At 45.5% G+C, this 22952-nt stretch overlaps 1 protein-coding gene across 1 annotated transcript in view; it reads left to right on the top strand.

The window, feature by feature from the left end:
* Nucleotides 1-22952, top strand: part of SYN1 (synapsin I) — a 581514-nt gene that overhangs the window by 384087 nt on the left and 174475 nt on the right. Inside the window, exon 6 of the mRNA XM_078664776.1 lies at nucleotides 10772-10834. Coding sequence (XP_078520902.1) covers nucleotides 10772-10834 — 63 coding nt within the window. The remainder of the gene's footprint in view (nucleotides 1-10771; nucleotides 10835-22952) is intronic.

Genomic DNA, 22952 nt, shown 5'->3' with positions numbered 1-22952 from the left:
GTCCGAAGCTCGTCCGTCCGGCGTCAAAGCAGTCCAGTCCAGTCTGAGGCCTTCCGTTCTTGCTGCCCGGTGAGTACCATTGCTGGGGTAGTATCTAGACAGGGTCAATCTAATTGACTCTGGTCCGTGGGTTGGTGGTACACAGACCCAAAACGAAGTGTCCACTTCGGTGGATGCAGGTCCTGACGTGTCTCTTTATGAGACCGGTAAGTTTCGTACTGTTTCAGCAGTGCATCTAGTTTCTGTTCTAGTCAGTTCTGTTCTCGAGAAAACTCATGTATTCTGCTTTCAGTGTTCCAGGTAGTATTCTGTTCGAACTGTTATTCTAAATGTTCTTCATGTACTTTAATGTCGTGGTATAATTGTGGAGTAATTATCGTGTTCATTGTGTATTGTATTGTGTCTAGATTACAGTTCAGTTATGCCCTTATTCTCTAAATTACGTCAGCTAAAAACCAGAAAAGGTCTGCTAGAAGCAGCAGTTCCTGTCCCGCCTAGGGACAGTCCAGGTCATTTTATGTATCAGAAGCATGGCATAAGTGCCATATTATATCTAGACTTATGGGTAGAGTATACCAAACAGTTAGAAGAAAAGTATAGATGGCCTGTATCAGGCACATGGGATGCCGAGTGCATCATGAGAGTAGAAGAAGCATTATGGAAGAAGAAAGCCAGACAGTCACAGAAGGATGCCATCGAGTTATGGCGCAAAGAATCTCATAAAAGAACCGAAAAAGAAATCAGAAAGTCAGAACTAAGTAGAGAATCTTTGGAACGAGCCCAAGAAAGGGAACTAATCGAGATAGGTGAACGAGTTAAAACAGAACAGTCAGACAGACAGAGGAATGCCCTCATCAAGGGTATGTATCCTCTTCTTGCCGAGGGCTTGCCAAAAGCGACCCCGGAGGCATCCAGTAATTTTCCGCCACCACTAGTTCCGACTAAGCTACGTCACAAACCGACCGCAGCTGATATTTTTATTTCGTCCTATTTGGACGACACAGTCCCAGAATATGCAAATCCTGTTCCGCCAGCTCCTGTAAATAATGTAAATCCTGCTCCTCCAGTCACCGGAGTACCCGCTACGGTACCCCCGGTCCAGCCTACATTACAATTTCCCGCCGCGTTAGTACGAAGAGTATCAGTCGATGATTCCAGTTTAGGGGCCGCAGGAGGAGGTCCTCCTGGTACCCCGCCACCGCACCAACGTAGAACGTTGGCCGAGTTACATGAATGTGCGTTACAGCGTACGCCCAAATTTAAGTCCGTTGCAGAAATCCGACGAGCTCTCACTGAATGCCGCTATGATCCAGTTGCAGGTGATGATAGTACAGTAATATATTCCATCCGTGTAAGACGGGTGACCGGGTGTTTAGACACCCTACCAGATATGAAAGGAGATCTAGACTGAATATATCGTTTCATCCGTACAGGGGATGATCCAGAAAGTATTGGCGAAGCCATGTCTCAAAGGAAAGCTGAGATCCAGCTCATGATATTAAAGTTTCTGATTAATTGTCTAATAAGAGAACAAGATTCCCCGACTAAAGATCAGGCCGAAATGAAAATCCTGACAAGGTGGAGTGATAATATAGCCGAGGGTAAACACAAGACTATCAGTAGTATAGAGAGTATGTACAAGAAAATCCGTAAAGAAATAATAAAGTTACACGAACAACGTAAAGCAGCACAAGTAAGCGAGAAAGAAAATGACTCTTCTACTGAAGAGGTAGAGGACGAGAATCCCGCCAGAATAGCGTATGTAGGAAAATCTAGATTTCCAGATCGCCATTTGCGCCTAGAACACAAGTCAGTTTTACATCATCCAGCACCAGAACAAGGTTCTCTGGAACAAGTATTTCAAGCTACCGATCACATTCTGAAATCACGAATCGGTTACAGTGAGTTAAGTACTATGCATGAACAAGAACTAGTCCGATCAGCGGTCCGATGGATTACTGATTCTACCACTTTTCCAGACGAAATAGTGGCACAAATGTTTCTGAAACTGCCCCCAGCCGAGCAACGACTGGTGGGTATGTATATGATCCAGCACCTCATTACTCTGTATGAGGGTCAACATTCTGATCCAGGTCCGTTACACGATGTCCTGAATGAGTTACTCCAGTATAGATGGAAAGGTTTAGGTACCGATTTAATTAGTGTCATTCTAGAACAGCGCCACAAATATAGAACGTTTCTGAACCCGCATTTTGTTCATGTCTCACCCCCAGAAAGTAAACCCTTTTACATAGATAGACAGAATCCGTTACGAGAAGTACACCCAGTCAGGGCAACAGATGGTGAAATGCAACGAGTGTTTGTTTACACCCCGATTACAAAGATGGAACTCTTAGAGATGAAGAAATTAATTCCCTGTCATGACAAAGATCCAGCAGGGTTCCACCGAGAATTAAAAGACATGCTCCGTATGGGAGAATACACGTATCCAGATATAATTAAAATGTTAAAAGTCTTATTGCCCGCAGGGGTATACGAGAAACTCAAGGAAAAAGATTGGGAGGTGGGAGAGAAAAAGATCGATTGGGCAGTTCTAGAAGCTGAAGATAAGATACGAGTACCAGGTACCGGTCTAGGAGAGAAATGTAAAGAATTACCAGAATTGTTAATACAAGTTTTGCCCAGATTATTAGCCACTAAAAAGGAAGACTGGGATGCAATCTCAGCCTGTAAACAGAAACAAGACGAAGACACTAGTGATTTTTATTCTAGATTTGAAAAATGTTTTATTATAAACAGTGGCCTCAAGACAAGTAGCGAGTCATACCCTCATCTTTTTGTTACTAAATTAGTCGAGAATTCAAGTCCACAAGTTAAGAATCGAGTTTTGAAAGTCGAAAGTACCTGGCAAGCTAATACCCCGTCCCAGATGTTACAGATGCTTCAATACCACCAGAATAGAATCAGAGAAGAACAAGATCACGAAAGGAAACGTATGAAAGACACGAAAATGAAAGTGCTGGTTGCACAATCTATTCCACAAGACAGTCAGAAGAGGGGTACGAATCAAGCCAGTCATCCTGCAGTTCCCGTTAAAGGGACCTGCAATTATTGTAAACAGCCAGGTCACTATATAAACGAGTGTGCAGTTCTGAAACACAATATAGCTACCGGTAAAACTAAAGAAAGACCACGTCCGCCTAGACAAGAACAAGTTTCACAGACTTCTCAGCCACAGAATGCACAACAGACAGTTCCAGCACCGCAGCCTATTGCTGCAACACAGCATGTTACACAGCAGATGTACCAGTATGCGCAGTCCGAGTATCCAGAATATCAGCCATATTCATGAAACAGCCTAGAGAGGGAGGTAGGCTTGCCTCTCATCGAGATACCTGTAGATCAAGAGGGTCCCTATGTTCATAGTCAAGTATTAGGGAAAGACAGAAAGTTTCTGATTGATACAGGGGCAAGTAGGACCACCATTAGTCACGCCGAAGTTCCAGGGGCTCCGCTCTCAGGCTCTAGAAATGTTTCCCTTGGATTTTCAGGAAAGCCTATTGTAAATGAGATATCTCAGCCAGTTACTCTAGAAGTAGGTCCATTGTCCCGCACTACTGATCTGTTACTTACGAAATCATGTCCAGAAAATCTGTTAGGCATTAAAACACTGAAAGAATTAGGTGCAGTTATTTGCTGTTCCCCAGAGGGAATACGATTGTTCCTACGTGACTTCAAGGGTCACTATGTATTACGAGATTTTGATCCGAGATTGTCTAATGTTCCGCAGCATCTATGGGCGCAAGGTCCAACTGATGTTGGTTATATGCAAATCACACCCCATCGTGTGACTCTTAAGCCAGGTGTGGTCCTGCCACGAATCAGACAGTACAGATTGCCACCTGAGGCTGTAGCAGCCTTATCCAAAATTATTGACGAGCTCATGGCTCAAGGAGTAGTTGTAGAAACTGACTCCAATGTATGTAATTCTCCGATCATTCCAGTCATGAAACGTACTGATCCAAATGCACCCCCAGTATATCGATTAGTGATTGACCTTCGGGAGCTTAACAAATGTATTATTCCCCAGTACCCAGTTGTTCCAGATATCTCTTCCCTATTGACAGCCATTGATTCTGAAGCCTCATTTTTTTCAGTCATAGACCTCAAGAACGCGTTTTTTAGTGTCCCCATTCATCCAGACAGCCAGTTCCTTTTCGGATTTTGTTTAAATGGAAGGAGCTATATGTTCACACGCGCTCCTCAAGGTTTCACAGAAAGTCCTAGTATTTACAGTCAAGCACTTAAGAGACAACTAGACAATATTCACATGCCAACTGACACTGCCCTGCTCCAGTATGTCGATGATCTACTGATCACAGCCCGTTCTGAACGTGCTTGCGAGCGAGCATCCCTTACAGTCTTGTATTTCCTAGCAGAGATGGGGCACAAGGTGTCCCCTTCTAAGCTTCAATTCTGTGTCCAGCAAGTGATCTACTTAGGCCACTTGCTGTCCAAGAGGGGTAGGCAGTTGACACCTGACCGTATCCAGTTAATAGCGAGTCTTCCTCAGCCCAAGACCCAGAAGGAGGTACGTGCTTTTATCGGCCTTACTTCTTACTGCAGACAATGGATTCCTCAGTATGCATTTCTAGCTAAACCACTGATACAGTTAACGACACAGGAGGCAGCCGTATCGACTGTCCTCCCTTGGACATCTGAACATACATTTAGTTTTAATGAGTTAAAGAAGGCTCTATGCCAAGCTCCAGTTCTAGCAACACCGAACTACAGTAAGCCTTTTACACTTTTTGTCACTGAACGCGAAGGTACAGCATTATCTGTTCTCACACAAGATCAAGCAGGACAATACAAGCCCTGTGCTTATTTTTCGAGCACATTAGATCCTGTAGCCCAGGCTCTGCCTGCGTGCCTCAAGTCAGTTGCAGCCACAGCACTAGCTATCAGACAAAGTGATTCCATAGTATTAGGACATTCCTTGACAGTACAAGTTCCACACTCCGTGGAAGTTCTTTTAAACCGAACACAGACTCAGCACTTGACAATTGCACGTTTAACAGGGTATGAACTGACACTGTTCCAGCCACACATAGAAATCAGACGCTGCAACGTTCTAAATCCTGCTACACTGTTACCGTCAGTTACTTCAAATCCTGCCACACACGACTGTGTGGAAGTAGTTAACATTATGACAAAGCCAAGACAAGATCTGACAGATATTCCATTACCAGATCCAGACCTGACACTTTATGTGGATGGTTCATGTATGAGAACAAGTACAGGAGAACTAGTAGCCGCGTATGCAGTGACTACTGACACTGAAGTTATTGAAACACACCGTATTGACACCCTGTCTGCTCAAGCAGCAGAGCTAGTTGCTCTGACACAAGCCTGCATACACGCCAAGAACCTGAAAGTTAATGTTTACACAGATTCACGTTATGCATTTGGAGTCGTACACGACTTTGGAGTGCTCTGGCAGGAGAGAGGTTTCATGACTTCTCATGGACTCAAGATTCAGCATGGTCTCCTTATTCAAGCTCTGTTAGATGCCATACACTTACCGACATCCATTGCTATCATGAAATGCAAAGCACATACGAAAGTTACTGACACTATTTCTCAAGGTAATGATCTAGCAGATCGCACAGCCAAGCTTACAGCACAGACACCAGACATTCCAGTTAATAAGACACCGACATACACTCCAGATCCAACTACCTGTATGACAGTTAAGGACCCTACTCAAGATGTCATAGATATCCAGTTACATGCTACTCCCGAGGAAATCAAGAAATGGTCCGAACAAGGAGGGGTCCAGACAGATCAGGGATGGGTAACGAAGGGTAAAGCCACATGGTTTCTCCCCGACTCTATGGTTCAAGTCATTATCAATACCGCACATAGTCCAGCACATTTAGGAGAAAAAGCTATGTTAGACAGTATCCAGAACATTTGGTTCAACAAGCATTTACGAGCTGCAGCCAAGCAGAAAGTCCGTACTTGTATGATATGTTGCCAGTTTAACCCAGGTAAAAGTGTCCCGGTGGAACAAGGTGGATTCCAGCCCCCCGACCACCCTTTTGAAGTCCTCCAGATGGATTATATTCAGATGGAGCGATGTCGAGGTTTCAAGTATGTCCTTGTAGTTGTATGCGCTTTGTCCAGGTGGACAGAAGCATATCCAGTCCCAGATTACACAGCCGCGACCACTGCCAAGCAGTTGGTTCGTGAATTCTTCCCCCGTTACGGACTCCCTAGAGTCGTGTATTCTGATAACGGCCAGCCATTCTCATCCGAGCTTATGAAACATATTTCCCTGTTGTTAGGGTACCAGTGGAAGTTCCATTGTGTACGCCATCCAGAAGCAGCCGGTCTCGTAGAGAGACATAATCAGACCCTGAAAATCCGAATTGCAAAAGTTTGTAAAGAGAAAGGTGTAGACTGGCTAGTAGCTCTGCCAGTTGCCTTATTTTATATGCGCATGGTCGCACATTCCAGATCAGGTCTGTCCCCTTATGAGGTCGTATTCGGCCGCCCCCCTAACATGTGGGGTACACCTAGACCTCGAAGTATTACCGATGTTTCAAGTAATATGCTGACAGATTACCTAGCTTCCTTGATGTCTGCCCTCAACTCTTGTCGTTCACAGGTTGCTGCCGCATTTCCAGACAATACCGAGGTGGCACCGCATGAAATCGTTCCCGGATCCATGGTTCTGGTCAGGAATTTTGATCGTTCAGGTCCGCTGGAGCCTCGCTGGAAGGAACCTCGAAAGGTCCTCCTGGCCACCCGTACTGCCGTCAAGTTGGAAGGCAGGAAGGGCTGGGTCCATTTGTCACATGTGAAAAGATTTTTTGGATCGAAACCTGTTTCAAAGAACATTTCCGAGGATCTTAAAGACTGCCAAAGTACTATTCTTAAGGACTGTCCCGCAAAAGACATTGCTACGAACCCTTCCCTGTTAGAGAAAACTCCGCAACAGGAGTATAAGCTTAAACTAAGGTCTAGTAAAATAAGTCAGCCAGTTTGATTGTCTAAGTCCTCCCCTAGGTGAAACGGTAAGACCGGTTTCTGACATGTATATAATAAACCCCCACAGAGAGAGAGTTAGTGAGAACTCTAGAAGTTGCACTATTATTTTATGTTTTCTGCTATATTTTAGCATTATGATTTCCTGCACCAGTTATGCATTTTATTTGTATTTTTCAGTTTCTCATGTAAATAAGTCTGCTAATGTTACAGTAGAGCACACGTTTAGTGATCTGCCTCCTCATGAACTTTCATATCGTCTTGCTATGCGTAATAACTCTTTTGTCCGCATGTTACATTATTCACACCAGACCAGCAATGCCACAAATTGTTGGGTGTGTGGTCGACTCCCCCCTTTCCAGACACCGAAGGGAGTTCTGCCACTCTTTCCTTATCCATTTTCACATAATGGTTCGTGTGGAGCATGGTCCACGTTAACGTCATCCTCAACAGATATGTCTTTTCTGAACAGTACATGTTTCCCAGACAAGCAAGGTCTTCCCCACAGAACAGGGTTAGATCTAGAAAATGAAGTTTATAATCTAGGTAATTATTCTTCGAGTTTTATGGTCTTGAATGTTCAGTCTGATTCTACTCCAGACTTACCTGCTATTTCAGTACTACCAGTCAAAGGTGAATTATGTGTCCGAAATAATGGTTCCGTACATGTAGGTCATAGTGATTGCACTACTATTGTCAAGTATAGTGACAGTGGGAAATCTATTTTCAAAGCTTCACGTCATTCTTATTTTGTTTGTGGTCAGACCGCATATGTTCGTCTGCCCCTTGATTGGGATGGTACATGTTACATTGCCTTCCTACTGCCACCAGTTTTCCTAGCCCCACCTGACTATCATAGGAATTCCCACCTAGTACATACTAGACACAAGAGAAATCTCCCGATTGTCGATTATACTGAAACTGCTCTAGAACAATACATAGATATCAATAAAGGTGTCTTCCCCTACTTAGGTACTGTTGTAAATAGTAAACTGATACGTAGATTAACCAGAACCCTTGAAGCAGTAGTGATTGAGACTACTTCTGCTCTAGGTAACTTAACCGAAGAACAATCCTTTATGAGAATTGTCGTGCTCCAGAATCGTCTCGTCCTTGACGTCATACTGGCCGATAGGGGCGGGGCATGTAGAGTCATCGGATCTAGTTGCTGCATTTTCATTCCTAATAACGCACCGTCTGTTTATTCAGCTATAACCAGACTCCATAAAATTGCCCATATGTTACACCAAGATCCAGGCACCTGGACATGGTCCGGTTGGTTCTGGAATATAATTTCCGCCTGGGGATGGAAAGTATTGTCATTTCTGGGTATTGCAGTAGCGATCATATTCAGTTGCTGCCTCTGTTTACAATGTGGCCCTGCGATTTGCGGCATTTGTGCTACATCTTGTATTCCTAGTCCCAAGTCCCGTCCTAAATCCTGTTCCAAGAAAATTCGAGACGAGCAAATGATACTGTATGAAATGGTAGATGGTATCATGAATATTGATGTTTCCTGATGGAAACGTAGTGACAAGGAGGGAATGTGGAAAAGTAAATTTTGCCATGTTCTGTGTCCCTACGTGTCCTCCATCTTATGTTATGTGTGCATGATTAAATATGCATATGTATCCCCCATGTTTGATTAAAGACGCAATTACAGTTGTGTCCATTACTAGTATGCCAGTCTCCAGTTCTCGTGAAAGCTACGAGTATCAGGCCTATGTAAAGTTACGTTGCCACGTTTCTCAGTGTGCACGTTATTTCATTGTAAAGTCCCCGTTTCTAGGCCTCAAAAGGGCCCGGACACCAGATTCAGCTCCTGTCTTCTGAGTCCTCGCTGAGGAGCGATACAGCCCCCACCTGTATCCTCGACCCTTCACTTACTTCCTGCCTCACAGTGCCCGGCTCAGCCTGGCTCTGCCTCTGAGTCTGCCAAGAGTATGTTATGATTCTAGTTATCAGTCCAGCCCTCCTTCTCTGCATTCCTAAGCTACTGAATCGCATCAATAGTTTCCGTCATTGTCTAGCCTTTACGTCTCCATGTAAGAGAAATACTGCATTTAATGGTCATTTAATATTCTTCATCACGCACTACATGTAGAATAATGCATGCTCCAGTCTTAGAGTCTGTTAGCCTTTACCCCGATAACTTTTGGATTCTATCAACATGTTCTCTAAACATCAGATACTAGATACTGTTTAGGTACATGTCGCCCTGACTCTCCAGACTTCAGTCTCTGCTCCTAGCACAGAGTTCATAGCCCCCAGCTTCTCCTAGTAACACGTCATTGTCAGTTTGCGCGCACCATTAGGTTAGAGGTCCCGGCTCCTTAGGTAGCCCCCTCCATGTTTCCGCCCCATTTATGACATATTCTGTTACGTTTGCATCACATGTCTATGTATACGCCCCTGTTACACCCATTTTCACCCTTATCTTTCGCGACTGCTATTGACCACACCCACTGCTCCGCCTACTGTAATTCATTGTAATGTAACTGTTTTAGTATATATATTTGTGCACTGTTATTAAATGTTGCGCCGATTCTGATCCTGCCCCCGGCAGCGCTGCCATCCTGTTCCCGTGCAGGTTGTCCTGCTCCTGTCCTTTATGCTGTATTAAACCTGCAAACTCCTACTACCTCGAATCTTGACTCTTATTTATTGAGCTATCTGTTATTGCTATGTCCAGTCAAACCTAGATCCGGTATTATTTATTTATATACCACACACTGCCTCAGCCTTGTAAATCTTGAGCAGCGTCAACAACAATGGGTGTTGGGGTGGAGCTCCCACAACGACACCCATTGCATGCCCCTTTGCTGCAGCAGACTGCTGCGGAAAGGGGCCTATTTACAAGGTGGCTTTAAGCCACGTTAAGTGGCTTAACATCACCTTGTAAATATGGGGCAGAGAGCATCGCCACTGAAGCGTCAGAAAAAGTTATGCTCCGGTAGCGTTAGAGGCTTGTAAATATGCCCATATGTCCCTTTCTATGTGGAATTTTAAAGGTTCCTGTGTTCATGACTGCATGATTAATTAAACTAACAGTACCATTGTCCGCTCGTATGGCTTTAATTGCTTTTCAAGGGAATGTACCAGCATGTATTTACGTCAGGACTTCTAAAAGGAAACTAACAGCAGAAAATTCCATGTTGGCTTGAATATTGTTACTTTGCAAAGCTACAGTGGTTTGAGTACCATTGCGCCTCTGCATCACTGCTGTAGCCTGCAAAGGGCAGTGACATGGCTTTCTGCAGCCCTGCGTGACCTTTAAATGACCTTGCTACTGTTTCTCTGCTGCAGCGCAGAGATGGGACGTACCATTGCTTCGGGGCAGGGTCCCATGTTCTGGTACCCAGAGCCAATGGCCTGGGCGACCTCTGAGTATGAGTGAAGGGCTGATGCTCAGGGTACCAGAGTTACTATGGTGAGTAAAATTCACTTCTTAAAGACAATAAGGTGGATCTGTTCCAGGTCTGCGGCGTTGGCGGTCACTAGGAGTTCTCTAGAAATATAAGTCGGCGATGAATCATTCATTGTCTGGTTGTGGCGTCCGGGGGCAGAGATGAAAGCTTGTTTTTCTTTGTTTCGAACAATATTGGTTGTGGCTGCCCTGAGGTTTCTTGTTCTGCTTTGAATCTCTACCAGGAAATGACCATTACTACAGTAATTAGAGGAAAGTTGATTTTTCAGAAAATTGTGTTTTTCTTTCATCCATAGTACTCAAGTAACCCTTCCTTTTTTCTCTTTTCAGCTCACCACTCCCAAGTTCCCTGTGGTTGTGAAAATGGGCCACGCGCACTCCGGCATGGGGAAGGTAAGAAGTAGCTAATGCCCATATGTACTAAAACATTTTTTGATGGACTGAGAATGGGAAACGCCCTTTCCTACGCCTGGCCCTATATCTTCTGTCTCACTTCATACCGTTCCTTGTTTAATTGTGCACTATCAGCCAGATTCATTAATGTCCCGATTTGCGAGTCCTTAATAGCGATTATTAAGGAATCGCTATTAAAGACTCGCAAAACGGGATTCATGTAGAAATCGCAATATTATTTGCGATTTCTGCAGCTTCCTTATTTGTGATTAGCAAATTGCTAATCGCAAATAAGGAATGACTCCCCATTCATTCCTATGAGCCAAGGCCAAGGCCCATAGGAATGAATGGGGAGTCATTCCTTATTTGCGATTAGCAATTTGCTAATTGCAAATAAGGATGCGATTTCAAGGGTGCCAGGGGTGTCCAAAGGACACCCTGTAGCACCCCTGAAATGTAAATGTAGACTGATGTTGCGCACACACATGTCCAAAGGACATGTGTGTGTGTAACATACAACTTAGAAAAATGCACTAAAGTGCATTTTTCTGAGTTTTCGCTATTTACCACAAAGTCGGACTTCGTGGTAAATAGCGGCCAAAAATAGCGTTTTCGCAATTCAAAAATGGTTCATGAATTGCAAATAGAAAATAGAAATTCCTTAAATGCAATTCCTCGCAATTTAGCGATTTCACAATTTGTGATTTTTGCATTTGGGGTGATGAATCCCAAATGCAAAAATTGCGCTCGCAAAGGGCCAGATTCTCAGAATCTGGCCCTTTGCGAGCCGATTTTCCGTTGATGAATCTGGCTGAATACCTCTTACCGCAAATACACATGCACACACACGGGGCATATTTACCAAAAAAATGTCAGAGCGCTGTATTATGCCAATTTGGCAATACCGTGCTCTGACATTTTTAAAACACAGGGATGCGAAGTATTTACAAAACTATGGCGCACCGCTGCATTCCTACTAGCATTGCAGCTAAAATTAGCTGCCTGGCACCAGCACAGGCACACTTGCCCCATGCTGCAAGGGTGCCTGAACTGCTTGAGTCATTGTTCATGTGCAGGAAGGAACACCTTCCTGCACATAAATAATCATTAATAGCGATTTGCTCTTTCCATGTGTGCTACAGAACGCAGCACAAATAAAAGAGAAACTAGTAGAAATGTATAATTTATCCTCAAATCGCCATTCTAAGACCAGTTATTCCCTGGCATTCGTTTTTGGTGCTGCCCCGTCCTTGTAAATACGGGGCAGTGTCTAAAAGCCATGGGTGTTGCAGTGGAACTCCCGCCACTTTGCCGCAGAGGACTGCAGTAGAAAGGGGCATATTTATAAGGTGGCGTTAAGCCACTTTAAGTGGCTTAGCGCCACCTTGTAAATATGTGAAATGGGGCTACACCACTGGAGCATCGTAAAAAGTGACACTCGAGCGGCGTTAGGGGCTTGTAAATATGCCCCACTGTCTGATACACACATGGTCTGAGAAGTCAGACATCCCAACTATCAGAAGTCCACACAAAAAGCTGAAGTTTAGGGACGAAGACAACTCTGAAAACGAAAGGCATAACAACTTTATGAACTTTTACCTGCAAAAGATGTACCACTTACTATTAGGCAGGTGATAAAATGAGTACAGAGATGGGGTCCCTTCACAATGATTGAGCCTTTTGCAGAGAGGCCCATGAATGGAAGGGGTAATCAATGGTGAACAATACATGAACCTGGCTTTTGGCCAGGCTGTCGGGGTCTATTGACGTTACATCCTCCTATTCTGTGAACTCTCTCTCCCTCATAGGACACATCCTGAAGAAGTCCGGGAAATATATATGTCCGACTTATAAATCTATATAACATAATATGATTTACTGCCGGCTGCTGGCTGATCAGGGTCAGAAACCGGAATGTTCATATTACCCCCAAGCGCAGACCGTTCCAAAGGGACTGAACGTGAACAATTAGTGAACACCAAACTCGCCACTAGTGAAACACTAAAAAAACAAACTTCCAGAAAGAGGCCAAGGAGTGTATGGGCTTGAGGACTGGAATCATTCAGAGAAAGGGCATTTATCTATTTGGTACTCAGACATACAAACACATCCCCATTAATCATCCCCTTGCACTCCTTCCACGAGGCCGACCCATGTAACACTTTATAGAGAGGCCCAGAAGGGGCTCAAATACATTCATTTCCCCCTTTTCTTAGAGACACCAACTCAAAGTAGTGCTAGGACGATGTCTAGTTTGTTTTCCTGCCTTTAAAACCTCTCTCTGGGCGGCAGCACCAGGGTTGGTTTGAGAAGCTAAATGAAAATGATCCTATTAGGTTTTACTATGTTTTGGGATTTTTTTCACCTTTCCTCATAATATTTTGGGACTGGAGAAACCGATCCCGGAAAGTACCTGGAAACTGAACCACTCATTTTTTTCTGTCTATTTTCCAGACGAAACTTACTACTTTGATTTTTAGTTTATTAACATTAGTTGCTTTTATTTATTTGTGTTGTATATTTTTTTTTTTGCACTCCCTTTTTCTGTAGTCAGTGAAAAAGCGAGCCCTCCGAGGGCAGGTGCGTGCCCCAGCCGGAGGGGGCGCCCTTTCCCGCCATGCGGGCTCCCAGACCTCTCACGCACGCAAACCCTTGCAAAAGCGAAAGCCTCTTGCATAAGAAGCATCTTCCCCTAATTTGTGCGCTCGGAAATCCTGTCACCCGCGCTGGCAGCCCCGCGGGGATTAACGAGAAGAGCCGCTGATCTCCGGGGCCGGATGGCGCGGCGGGCGGCGGGGTTTATTTCTGTCACTTCGGGGCGGGGCCGCGTCACTGCGTAAAGTAGAAACAGGCGGCCGAACCCCGGGGCGCGGGGAGCCCCCTCCTGTCGTAATCTGTAGTGCCGAGAAGCCCTACGTCACGAAGCAGGAGGGGCACTCCTCATGTGGGGGCGTCAGGTTCATTCACCATCCTTGGAAATGGGGGGGGGGGGGGGTAGACCTCCACCAAGGCCCATTTTAATCCACAAGACAATCATGTTTGTATTGCAGCGTTTATATAGTGCCTACTACCCCTATGTGGGGTGTTGAAGCGCTTGCCTACATGACTGTCATGCTACACCATGTAGGGCCTGTGGTTGGAAGGATGTTGTTTTGTTTGTTTCTATGGGCCAGATGTAGGTAAAAACAAATGTGCGAATCTTTAATAGCGAATTTTACAGATTGGCTATTAACCCGTTTGCCGCGGCCTCGATGTCGCGGCAGTATGGCACTTCCGCAAAACGGGTGGGGACGCGTCGGCCGTTGGACGTGCGCAGCATTACAAAGGTAGTGGTCGCGACGTCCTACGGCCGACAGCAGCACTTAAGGGGTTAAGGACTCGCAAAATTGAATGTAGGTAGGAATCGCTAAAATATTAGCGATTCATTAATATTCCTTTATAACGAATCGCAAATTGAGATTCGCTAATAAGGAATACCTACCCATTCATTCCTATGGGCCAAGAGGCCCCCAGGAATGAATGGGAAGATATTCACTATTTGCGATTCGGTATTAAAGAATCGCAAATAGCGGGAGCTATTTCAAGGCTGCCAGGGTGTTAAAAGGACACCCTGTTGCACCCCTGAAATGCGCTTGTGTGCACATGTGGCGCACATACATGCCCTAAGGGCATGAATGTGTGCCACATGGCACTTCAAAAGAAAAAAAGTGCTTTTTTAAAGGAAATCGCTAATTACCACCAACTTAAAGTTGGTGGTAATTAGCGATTCCTTAAGGCTAAGGTGCATTTTCTTTTGTGCTTACATTGCATTTAAGGAATCGCAATTTGCGATTCCTTAAATGCAAGAGCAAACTAAGGAATTGCAATTTTGCGATTCCTTATTTTGCTAGTAGGTTTAAACTCACCTACATTGCTCGCAGCCAAATAGCGATCGCAAACACTGAAATTCTCTGAAATTCTGCGAATTTCAGCGTTAGCACTCGCTATTTGTCCACCTACATCTGGCCCCAAATGAAAAGTGTTCCATGTCGTGTGTGATGACCATGGAGGCGCAGTCATTGTGTTATGGGGCGCCGCGTAAGAGATAGAGGTGATATATGGATGCTATTTTGATTATCAAATGATTTTAAGATATTTGCACATAGAGATAGGCAAATCAACAAATTAACAGGCAGCGCCCGCGAGCCAGACCGAGGGTCTTGGCACTTGGAGCACGTTCAGGTAGGGACGGCTTTAGCGCATTGGCGCCTAGTACGAAATCTTTTTTGGTTCCCCTCCAATAACCTCCTTATCCACGTATTCCATCATTTCCACCCAGAGGCGGGTTCCTAGGATGTTTGGGGCCCTGGGCGGAAAGAGAATATACAGGGCACCTCTAATTTGCATACAACTTGACACAATCAGGGTTGTTGGCATTTCAATAGATGCCCCTAACTCCTGGGCTGCACTCCTCCCTCACAGCCACCTACAAGCACCTCTTTTACAGCTCATAAGGGGCAGAAGATGGGAGAGTTGCTTGTGAGTTAACACTTGGGTTGGAAGTGGAAGGTGAACTGCAGGACAAAGGGCATCCCCAGCTGTGTGGGCAGCTGAGCAGGAGGCCTAATTGCAGAACAAATCTACCAAATGTGTCTCCATGCAACTGCAAAGAAGGCAACGCCCTCCCGCCACCCCGGGCCTTGTCTTGCTACACCATAGCAGAGAGGCCCAGAGGAGCCCCCTCCTCCCCCCGTGGGCCCAGTTGAAGTGAGACATCTTTCTTGCAATTGGAAAGGCAGGAAGCAAAAGAAGAGCAGTGTACCACTGTGGCCTGGCGGTGGCGTCCTGATTCGGGGCCCCAAGTTGGTGGGCCTGGTGCGGGGCCCATGGCAGCTACCCGCACTGCCCCAGCCTAGCGCCAGTCCTGCTACCATCCTCATACTGTGCCCCTCATCCCTCCATAGCCCCAGTTGCCCCTCATGGAGGGTGGCCTTCCACGCTCCGGACCCAGTCAGAAGTTCTCAAACCAGGCCCCCGCCGCCCGAGCACAGTGCCGGAAGGAAGGGACCCCTGGAGCTCTGGCCCCCAACACTGCAGGGGCTGCGGAGGCTAATGTTCCGCCAATGCATAGCCTCTCTCTCACATTAATTTCATTTGTTTTTATAGCACCTCTCATACCAGTGAAGTGCGTCAAAGCACTTTACATCAGTCACACTATACAAAGACAATGAATCAAACATGTGTAAATCAGTCTATAGGAAATGTTACATAAAACAATGACGATTACAAGGTGTAGGAATCATGGCATCCATACTAGTAGGCAATATATATTTTAAGTGTTTGGTCTGGAGAAGCACACAGTGGGGTTAGCTTTATTAATTCGAATGTATTTCTACCCAAACAAACCTTTTTAGCAACATTAGGATAATGAAAACTTGGGTAAAAAACACAACGTTTTAACCTATACCATGCAGTGTGCATTCTGATCTTTGATGACAGTTCATAGGTCACTGTGCTATATTCGGGTACACGTTCTTTGCAGCAGGGATATTAACCCTATATACTACATTATGCTGAGTCAAAATTGCCACTAGACAACAGTCAAAAACTGCTGGACACACAAGGAACTCTGCAGCAGGTGCTTTTAAACCCATAAGTTATTTCTAAACACAGCCCTTCCCCCAGTTCAGAGCCAGGTACAGTTCCACCTGTCACACAGTGCTAAAGCCGGCCCTTCATGCAGGAGCCTGAAAAAATTTAGCACATAAATCATGCAACAAACTTAGGGGCATATTACCAAGCAGGGCGATAGGCAATTATCGCCGCTTTAGCAGCCGTTTTCGGCCGCTAAGCGGCGATAATTCTATTGCTCTATTAGCAAGCTGTCGCTAACAGCAGTTAGCGACAGCTTTAGGCGATAGTGAGCTGTTTGGGGCACGCTTTGCATGTCAGCGATATTTATCGCTAATGAGTAATGACATGCAAAGTGGGCGTACCCAACCTGTTAGCGACTGAAAGCAGTCGCTAACGTCGCTATCACCTATTAGCAAAGCAGGCGTAGCGATGGAAATATTCCTGCTATCGCCAAAAACTAACGCCTGCTCTGACCAGTTCTTAGCCATGTTATCCAATGGGAGGTGGATAACATGGTTAAGAGCATTTTGTCGCTAATGCGTGAACATCGCTGTATTCTCAGCGATATTCCCGCTATTGCCGAAAAATGTATCGCTTTGGAGATAAACGTTGCTAATAGCACGTTATCTCAGCGATAATTTCCGGCGATGCTTAGCGATAAAAAATTTGTTGCTAAGCCTAGTTAGCGATAAATATCGCTAATCGTTGGTAATATGCCCCATAATGTACAAGAAGATAAAGGGCCTGACTACTATCTAGGTGATGGGATACCCTGTCACAAACGTGACAGATATCCTGTCCACTGTATTACATTCTAAAGGATATAATGGAATTGAAATTTGGTGGACAGGATGTCCCTCACATTTGTGTTGGAGTAAGCCTGTCCGTTAAGATCTTAATCAGGCCCCAAGTCTTTCCAGAAATATAAAATATATATTTAACGAGCAGAAGCGATTCCCCAGAGTACATCCAGTGGTGTAACACAAAATAATGTCCCGCCGCAGAATGTGATGATGGGCCACTCTGTCTCCCATGTTGCAAATATTCTTTGACTGTGGCTTGATTAGGGGCCCCAATAGGGGTTTGGGCCCCCTGAATATATGGGCCTCACCCCTGCACCACAGGGGCTGCCGGGGCTTGTGTTACAACTCTGAGTACAAAAAACAAAGAGAGAGAAAGGGTATTCTGCATTGGAATACTCCTGCAGCCACATGCATCAAGCTAAAAACCGGTCGCAAACGGGCAGATTCTCAGAATCTGCCCCTTTGCGAACAGTATTTTTGCATTTGGGATGAATCATCCCAAATGCAAAAATCGCAATTTAAGGAATCTCTAAATTGAGATTCCTTAAACTGCGATTGCATTTAAGGAATCCCAAATTGAGATTCTTTAAATGCAATGCATTAAAGTAAAAAAATTTGCGATTTCCCTAATAGGAGTAGCAAATTACCATGAAGTGCATTTTTGTGCATTTTTCAAAGTTTCATGTTGCGCACACACATGCCCTTAGGGCATGTGTGTGCGCAACATGTGTGCACAGATCAATTTCAAGGGTGCAATAGAGTGTCATTTTGACACCCTGGCACCCATGAAATTGCATTCTCAATTTGCGATTCTCTAATTGAGATTCGCAAATTGAGAATGTCTTCCCATTCATTCCTATGGGCCCCAGGGCCTGTAGGAATGAATGGGGAGGTATTCCTTAATTGCGAGTCGCAATGCAGGAATGTTTAGAAATCGCTATTGTTTAAGCATTTCTACATGCATAGGGTTTTGCGATTCCTTAATTGCTATTCCTTAAAAATCACAATTAAGAAATTGCAAAAGCCAACAATGATACATGTGCCTGTTGGTCCCCTTAATCAATATCGTCAAACAATAGGAGGAGTATACCCTGGAGGCACCTCAATGCCTCCGTAGAAAAGATGGAGGTGCACAAAAAGGACAGATTAGTACTTTGTTAGAAGACCCCCTCACTCACCAACCTAGTTGGTGACATGCTTCATCATTGGGGTCCCACCCGGATAGCCGAATGCCATCCGGGTGTGCTGCGACACCTGATTACAGTGGAGTGGGTTGTTTTCTTTTTTGTGTGCAAGTGACTAGAAAAGTGGTTTAAACATTGACCAGTTTTTACTCTCTATGGAAAAAACTCTTTATTCTGGAGTAACTGGGCAACGTAAAAAATTTGTGGGATACCATGCCAGGTTAGATTGGCCCGAGGTATCAAAAGTGAAGTGAAAAGTAAAAGTGGTCTACATGTTTCAACCTCATGGAGAACTCTCCAGGTTTTCGTCAGGACCAATGGTGGTAACCAGGGCGGTCTACACGCGCTAAGGTGTACCCTACCCTTGGTTACTGTGAAACCCCACCTTGTACTCACAGTGGGGGTGTGTGTTTCCTTTCCTGGATTCTAGAAAGGAAAAGCCTGTAAAGAGAAAAGAAAAACATTTGCAAAGCATAATCAGATATTACGACCCACTCAGACAGAAGTGTGTGCGTGTGCACTCTCGCAAAATTGTGCACCACACAAGGTGGGGTTTCACAGTGCACCGTGAAACATGTGTTCACGCCCTGAGCCTCTGCGCAGACTTGGAGAGCAAAAACAAAGATGGATAAAAAAGAATCCAGAGGCTCCTTGCTTTTAGAAAGGTGAAAAACAACAGTTGTTTAAAAAGCTTCTTCTCTGACTGGACATTGACATTTTTCAATTTCAATAACTTATAATAACTTATTTTATCTAGTGCTTCACACTGCCCCTTTTCCATTTCCAAGCACTGCCAATATATCGTGATACTTCACTACTTGTTTTTACACTGTTTATGTTTTTTTCTAGAAACATTCCCAACAGTATTCCGGACATCACGTCGAGATACAGTTCCACAGCTATAGAAGTAAACTACATATGCACAGTAGGACTGTATCTCAGAATGTGCCAACAGTTCTGCAGCAGTAAAACTTTCTTAGTGAAGCTGCAAATCAGTTCTCAATTTTAGATAAAAAATAAGTTCCAGGCTCCGACTGGAGCTGATATTTGATTACGAATTGTACCCATGGGTCTGAATACGTATTATACCCTATTACTCAATTTAATGGTACTCAATTCACCAACCTCAGAAGAATGGAAGGCTGAGTTGGTTGTGCCAGGATTCAAACTTGTGACCATCAGAGCACCTCATATATCAAAGCCATCACGCAGAAGCACCTTACCCGTTTATTTCTTATATTGTGTCTGGTCCTTATCTTCTCAGCACCTCATATGACAGGTGGCGGCTGCTCCATGGAAGCAGCAGTATGGCAAACAAATCACTTACCTCCCAGCTGGCCGGCTGGCAGACCGCCACCGCCTCTCCTGCATCCTCTTCCTGGCTTCTTGGGGGAAGCAGGAAGCAGCTGGGCTCTTAAGCTCCCCGCAGCCAATCACAATGCTGCAATGCAGCTTTGTGATTGGTCTGAGTGCCATGACACAGCGCTCAGCCAGGGGCTGGTGGGGTGGGCATGTTCTCCACGCAGGGTGTAATGCAGCCTGCATGAGGAACATGCTATGTGTGAGATTAGGACTACGCACACGGAAAGGTGTACCAATGGTCGGGTGTAGCGTGCTTCTGGGGTATCACCCTCTGGTCAGGGGGTGTGAAGTAAACAGAAAGGCAAGCGTCACCTATGTAGGGAACGTCCTCCTGAGCACTGCAAAAGTCCACACAAAATGGATGTTAAAATAATGCACACACTTATGTGTCAATCAATAATTTGAATTCCAAGTTGTGGAGTTGCAATGTTTTAATATGCATAGGTCATTGATATTCCATTATTCATATCAATCCCATATATGTTCATATGCCGAAAATCATCAGAAAATCATGGAAAGCATTTAAGAATCCAGATGCGTTTCGGGCTGTCAAAGCCCTTCATCAGGGGCCAAGTGATCTGGTGCTCTTGCGGCTCTGGTGCCTGGGGTAGTGCAGGGCCGGGTGGAGACAGCACCTTAGGAGCAGGGGAGCCGCACCCTCAGGGCACCACTCGGCCCTGCACTACCCCAGGCACGAGAGACGCTTTAGTGGAGGAGCCGCCACTTTGTGTGACCAAGGCCCGAGCGCAGAGGGAAGGTCTCTGAAGGGCTCTTATCTACAGTCCAAGCATCGAGAATCTAGAGCATTAGGGAGAAGGGGCTGTTTCTTCTTCAACCCTACCATGTGCGCCCTAAAAACAGCAGGCTCTAGTCCATGTCTCTCCTCTGCCTGACCATGTCTCTCCTCTACCTCTCCTTTTGTTACCCCAGTCTCCGTTCCCATTAGGAAACCGGTCCCAGGATGCTTGTTTCCGGTCCAGGGAAGACATGGCTTTGCAGTTCGGGCTGGACTGTTCCCATGAGGCACAGGGTCAGACTGATTTGCATATGGCCATGTCTGAGCTGGGGTGGCTGAGTGAGCTAAAGAATGGTGATGGATTAAACCCAGATCATTTGACTGGGGGTGAGTGTTTGATTTGTTCAAACGCTTCGTCCATCATCCCCTTTTGTATCGCTGTGTTCCCATTAGCCCAGTCTCCTGCTCTGCCAAACTTTACGCTATTCCTTCCATTTGAACGCAATGTGAAATTTTACTGTGTTATTTTTCCATGTATTCTCCTCCCTCTCTCTTAACCTTTACTCGTTTCCCTCTTTTAATCTCTGACTTTCTCAGAGGTTCCCCTCTTTTCCTTCCTCAAAACCTACTTGTAATCTTTACACTTTACTCCAGCAGAGACTCTCCTACCACATCCCCAATAGTAATCCCTGTTGTTCCTGCTTTATCACCCGCTCCTGCGATCTCTACCCCATTAATTAACAGTGCCACCCCCTAAACTATGCACCATTTCTCTTGTGTAGCCACTCCTCTTGCTCTCCCAATATTACCTATTCATTGTGCTCTTGCTCTCTCAGTCTTACCCTCCTTGTGTGGCCTTTGTCATTTCCCCCTTCTCTTTTACTCCCTCTCACAAACTCCTGCAACTCTCCTATCTTCACTCCATTCCTCTTCTGTATCCACTCCTGCCACTCTACCAATCTGTGCCAATTCATTCACCGGTACCCACGCCTCCAGCTCAATCTTTACCTCATTTGATCCCCCGTGCCTACTTAACCAACTCTTGCAATCTATATCCACACTCCTCCCCCTGTGCACACCGCTCGCACTCTCACACTCTCCCCCCCACACTCCATACCAATAGATGCCAAGTTTCCCAGGTCCATGCATGACTACGTAGTTCAGTCCCATTTTCTTCTTATCATTCTGGGACTTGTAGTCTTAAAAGGAACACAGTTTGTAGCCAATGGCAGTAGACCTAGTGGTCTATCAGGGATCTCTCATTGCTCCGACCATATTCAGACTAGTCCTGGGCAGAGTTCGCGGGGAAGTGACCAAAAACTCCTTCACACTACGCGGAGTTCCACAAGCTGGATAGGGCGTTAGCAAAAACAACAGTTGATGGACACGCCACTGGAATCAAGCTATCCTGGCTGATGAGGGCTGAAAGCCCGAAACCGGTCCTAGGATGCTTGTTTCCAGTCCAGGGAGGACCTGGCTTGGCAGTTCGGGCTGGACTGTTCCCATGGGGCACAGGGTCAAGACTGATTTGCATATGGCTGGGTTCAAAATGGAATGGCATGGTGAGCCAAAAAACGATGTATTTTGGCCCAGATCTCTGTACTGGGGTGAATGTATGACATTGTTCTGCATTTTGTCCATCAACTGTTGTTTTTGCATTTGTCACCCCGAGTGGGACGGGTATGCTCAGACGTGAGTCCCGTGCTCTCCATGCCACCGGAATCAAGCTATCCTGGCTGATGAGGGCTAAAAGCCCCAAACCGGTCCTATGATGCTTGTTTCCAGTCCAGGGAGGACCTGGCTTGGCAGTTCGGGCTGGACTGTTCCCATGGGGCACAGGGTCAAGACTGATTTGCATATGGCTGGGTTCAAACTGGAATGGCATGGTGAGCAAAAAAAGATTGGATTTAGGCCCAGATCTCTGTACTGGGGTGAATGTATGACATTGTTCTGCATTCTGTCCATCAACTGTTGTTTTAGCATCGGATTGTGCGTTATGTTGCGCCGTCTTGTCGATTTTTAGCGGCAGATGTTTGTCCGGTGCAGGAAAATGAAATGCACCATGCGCAGCACAAGAGGGTGCTGCTACTTTCTGCCGCTCGGGTACATGTTCTATTCGAGCGGCAGCTTCCTCACCGCGAATGGAAGGTTTCTCAACATCAGCAGTCAGGACCATCTGCAACAACTTCGTTGGGAAATCTTGCTGGGAGGTGGTCTAGTGTTGGATTTTCCACGCTCGCCAACTTAATTTTAGTGAGCACGAGCAAGGAAAAAACCTCTGCTCCGAACTCCGCATGCTCAGCTCAGCGGAGTGCGGAAAACTCCCCAAACTCCACGAAGTGATTGGAGTTCACCACCCAGGACTAATTCATCGAGCCTGTTGTAGTCTTACTAAGAAAAATCCGGGATCTTCTATCATC

Source organism: Lissotriton helveticus, chromosome 10 (assembly GCF_964261635.1).
Source record: "Lissotriton helveticus chromosome 10, aLisHel1.1, whole genome shotgun sequence".
Taxonomy (NCBI): Eukaryota; Metazoa; Chordata; class Amphibia; order Caudata; family Salamandridae; genus Lissotriton; species Lissotriton helveticus.
The sequence above is the reverse complement of the archived record's forward strand: the minus strand, read 5'-3'. Positions and strand labels throughout refer to the sequence as shown.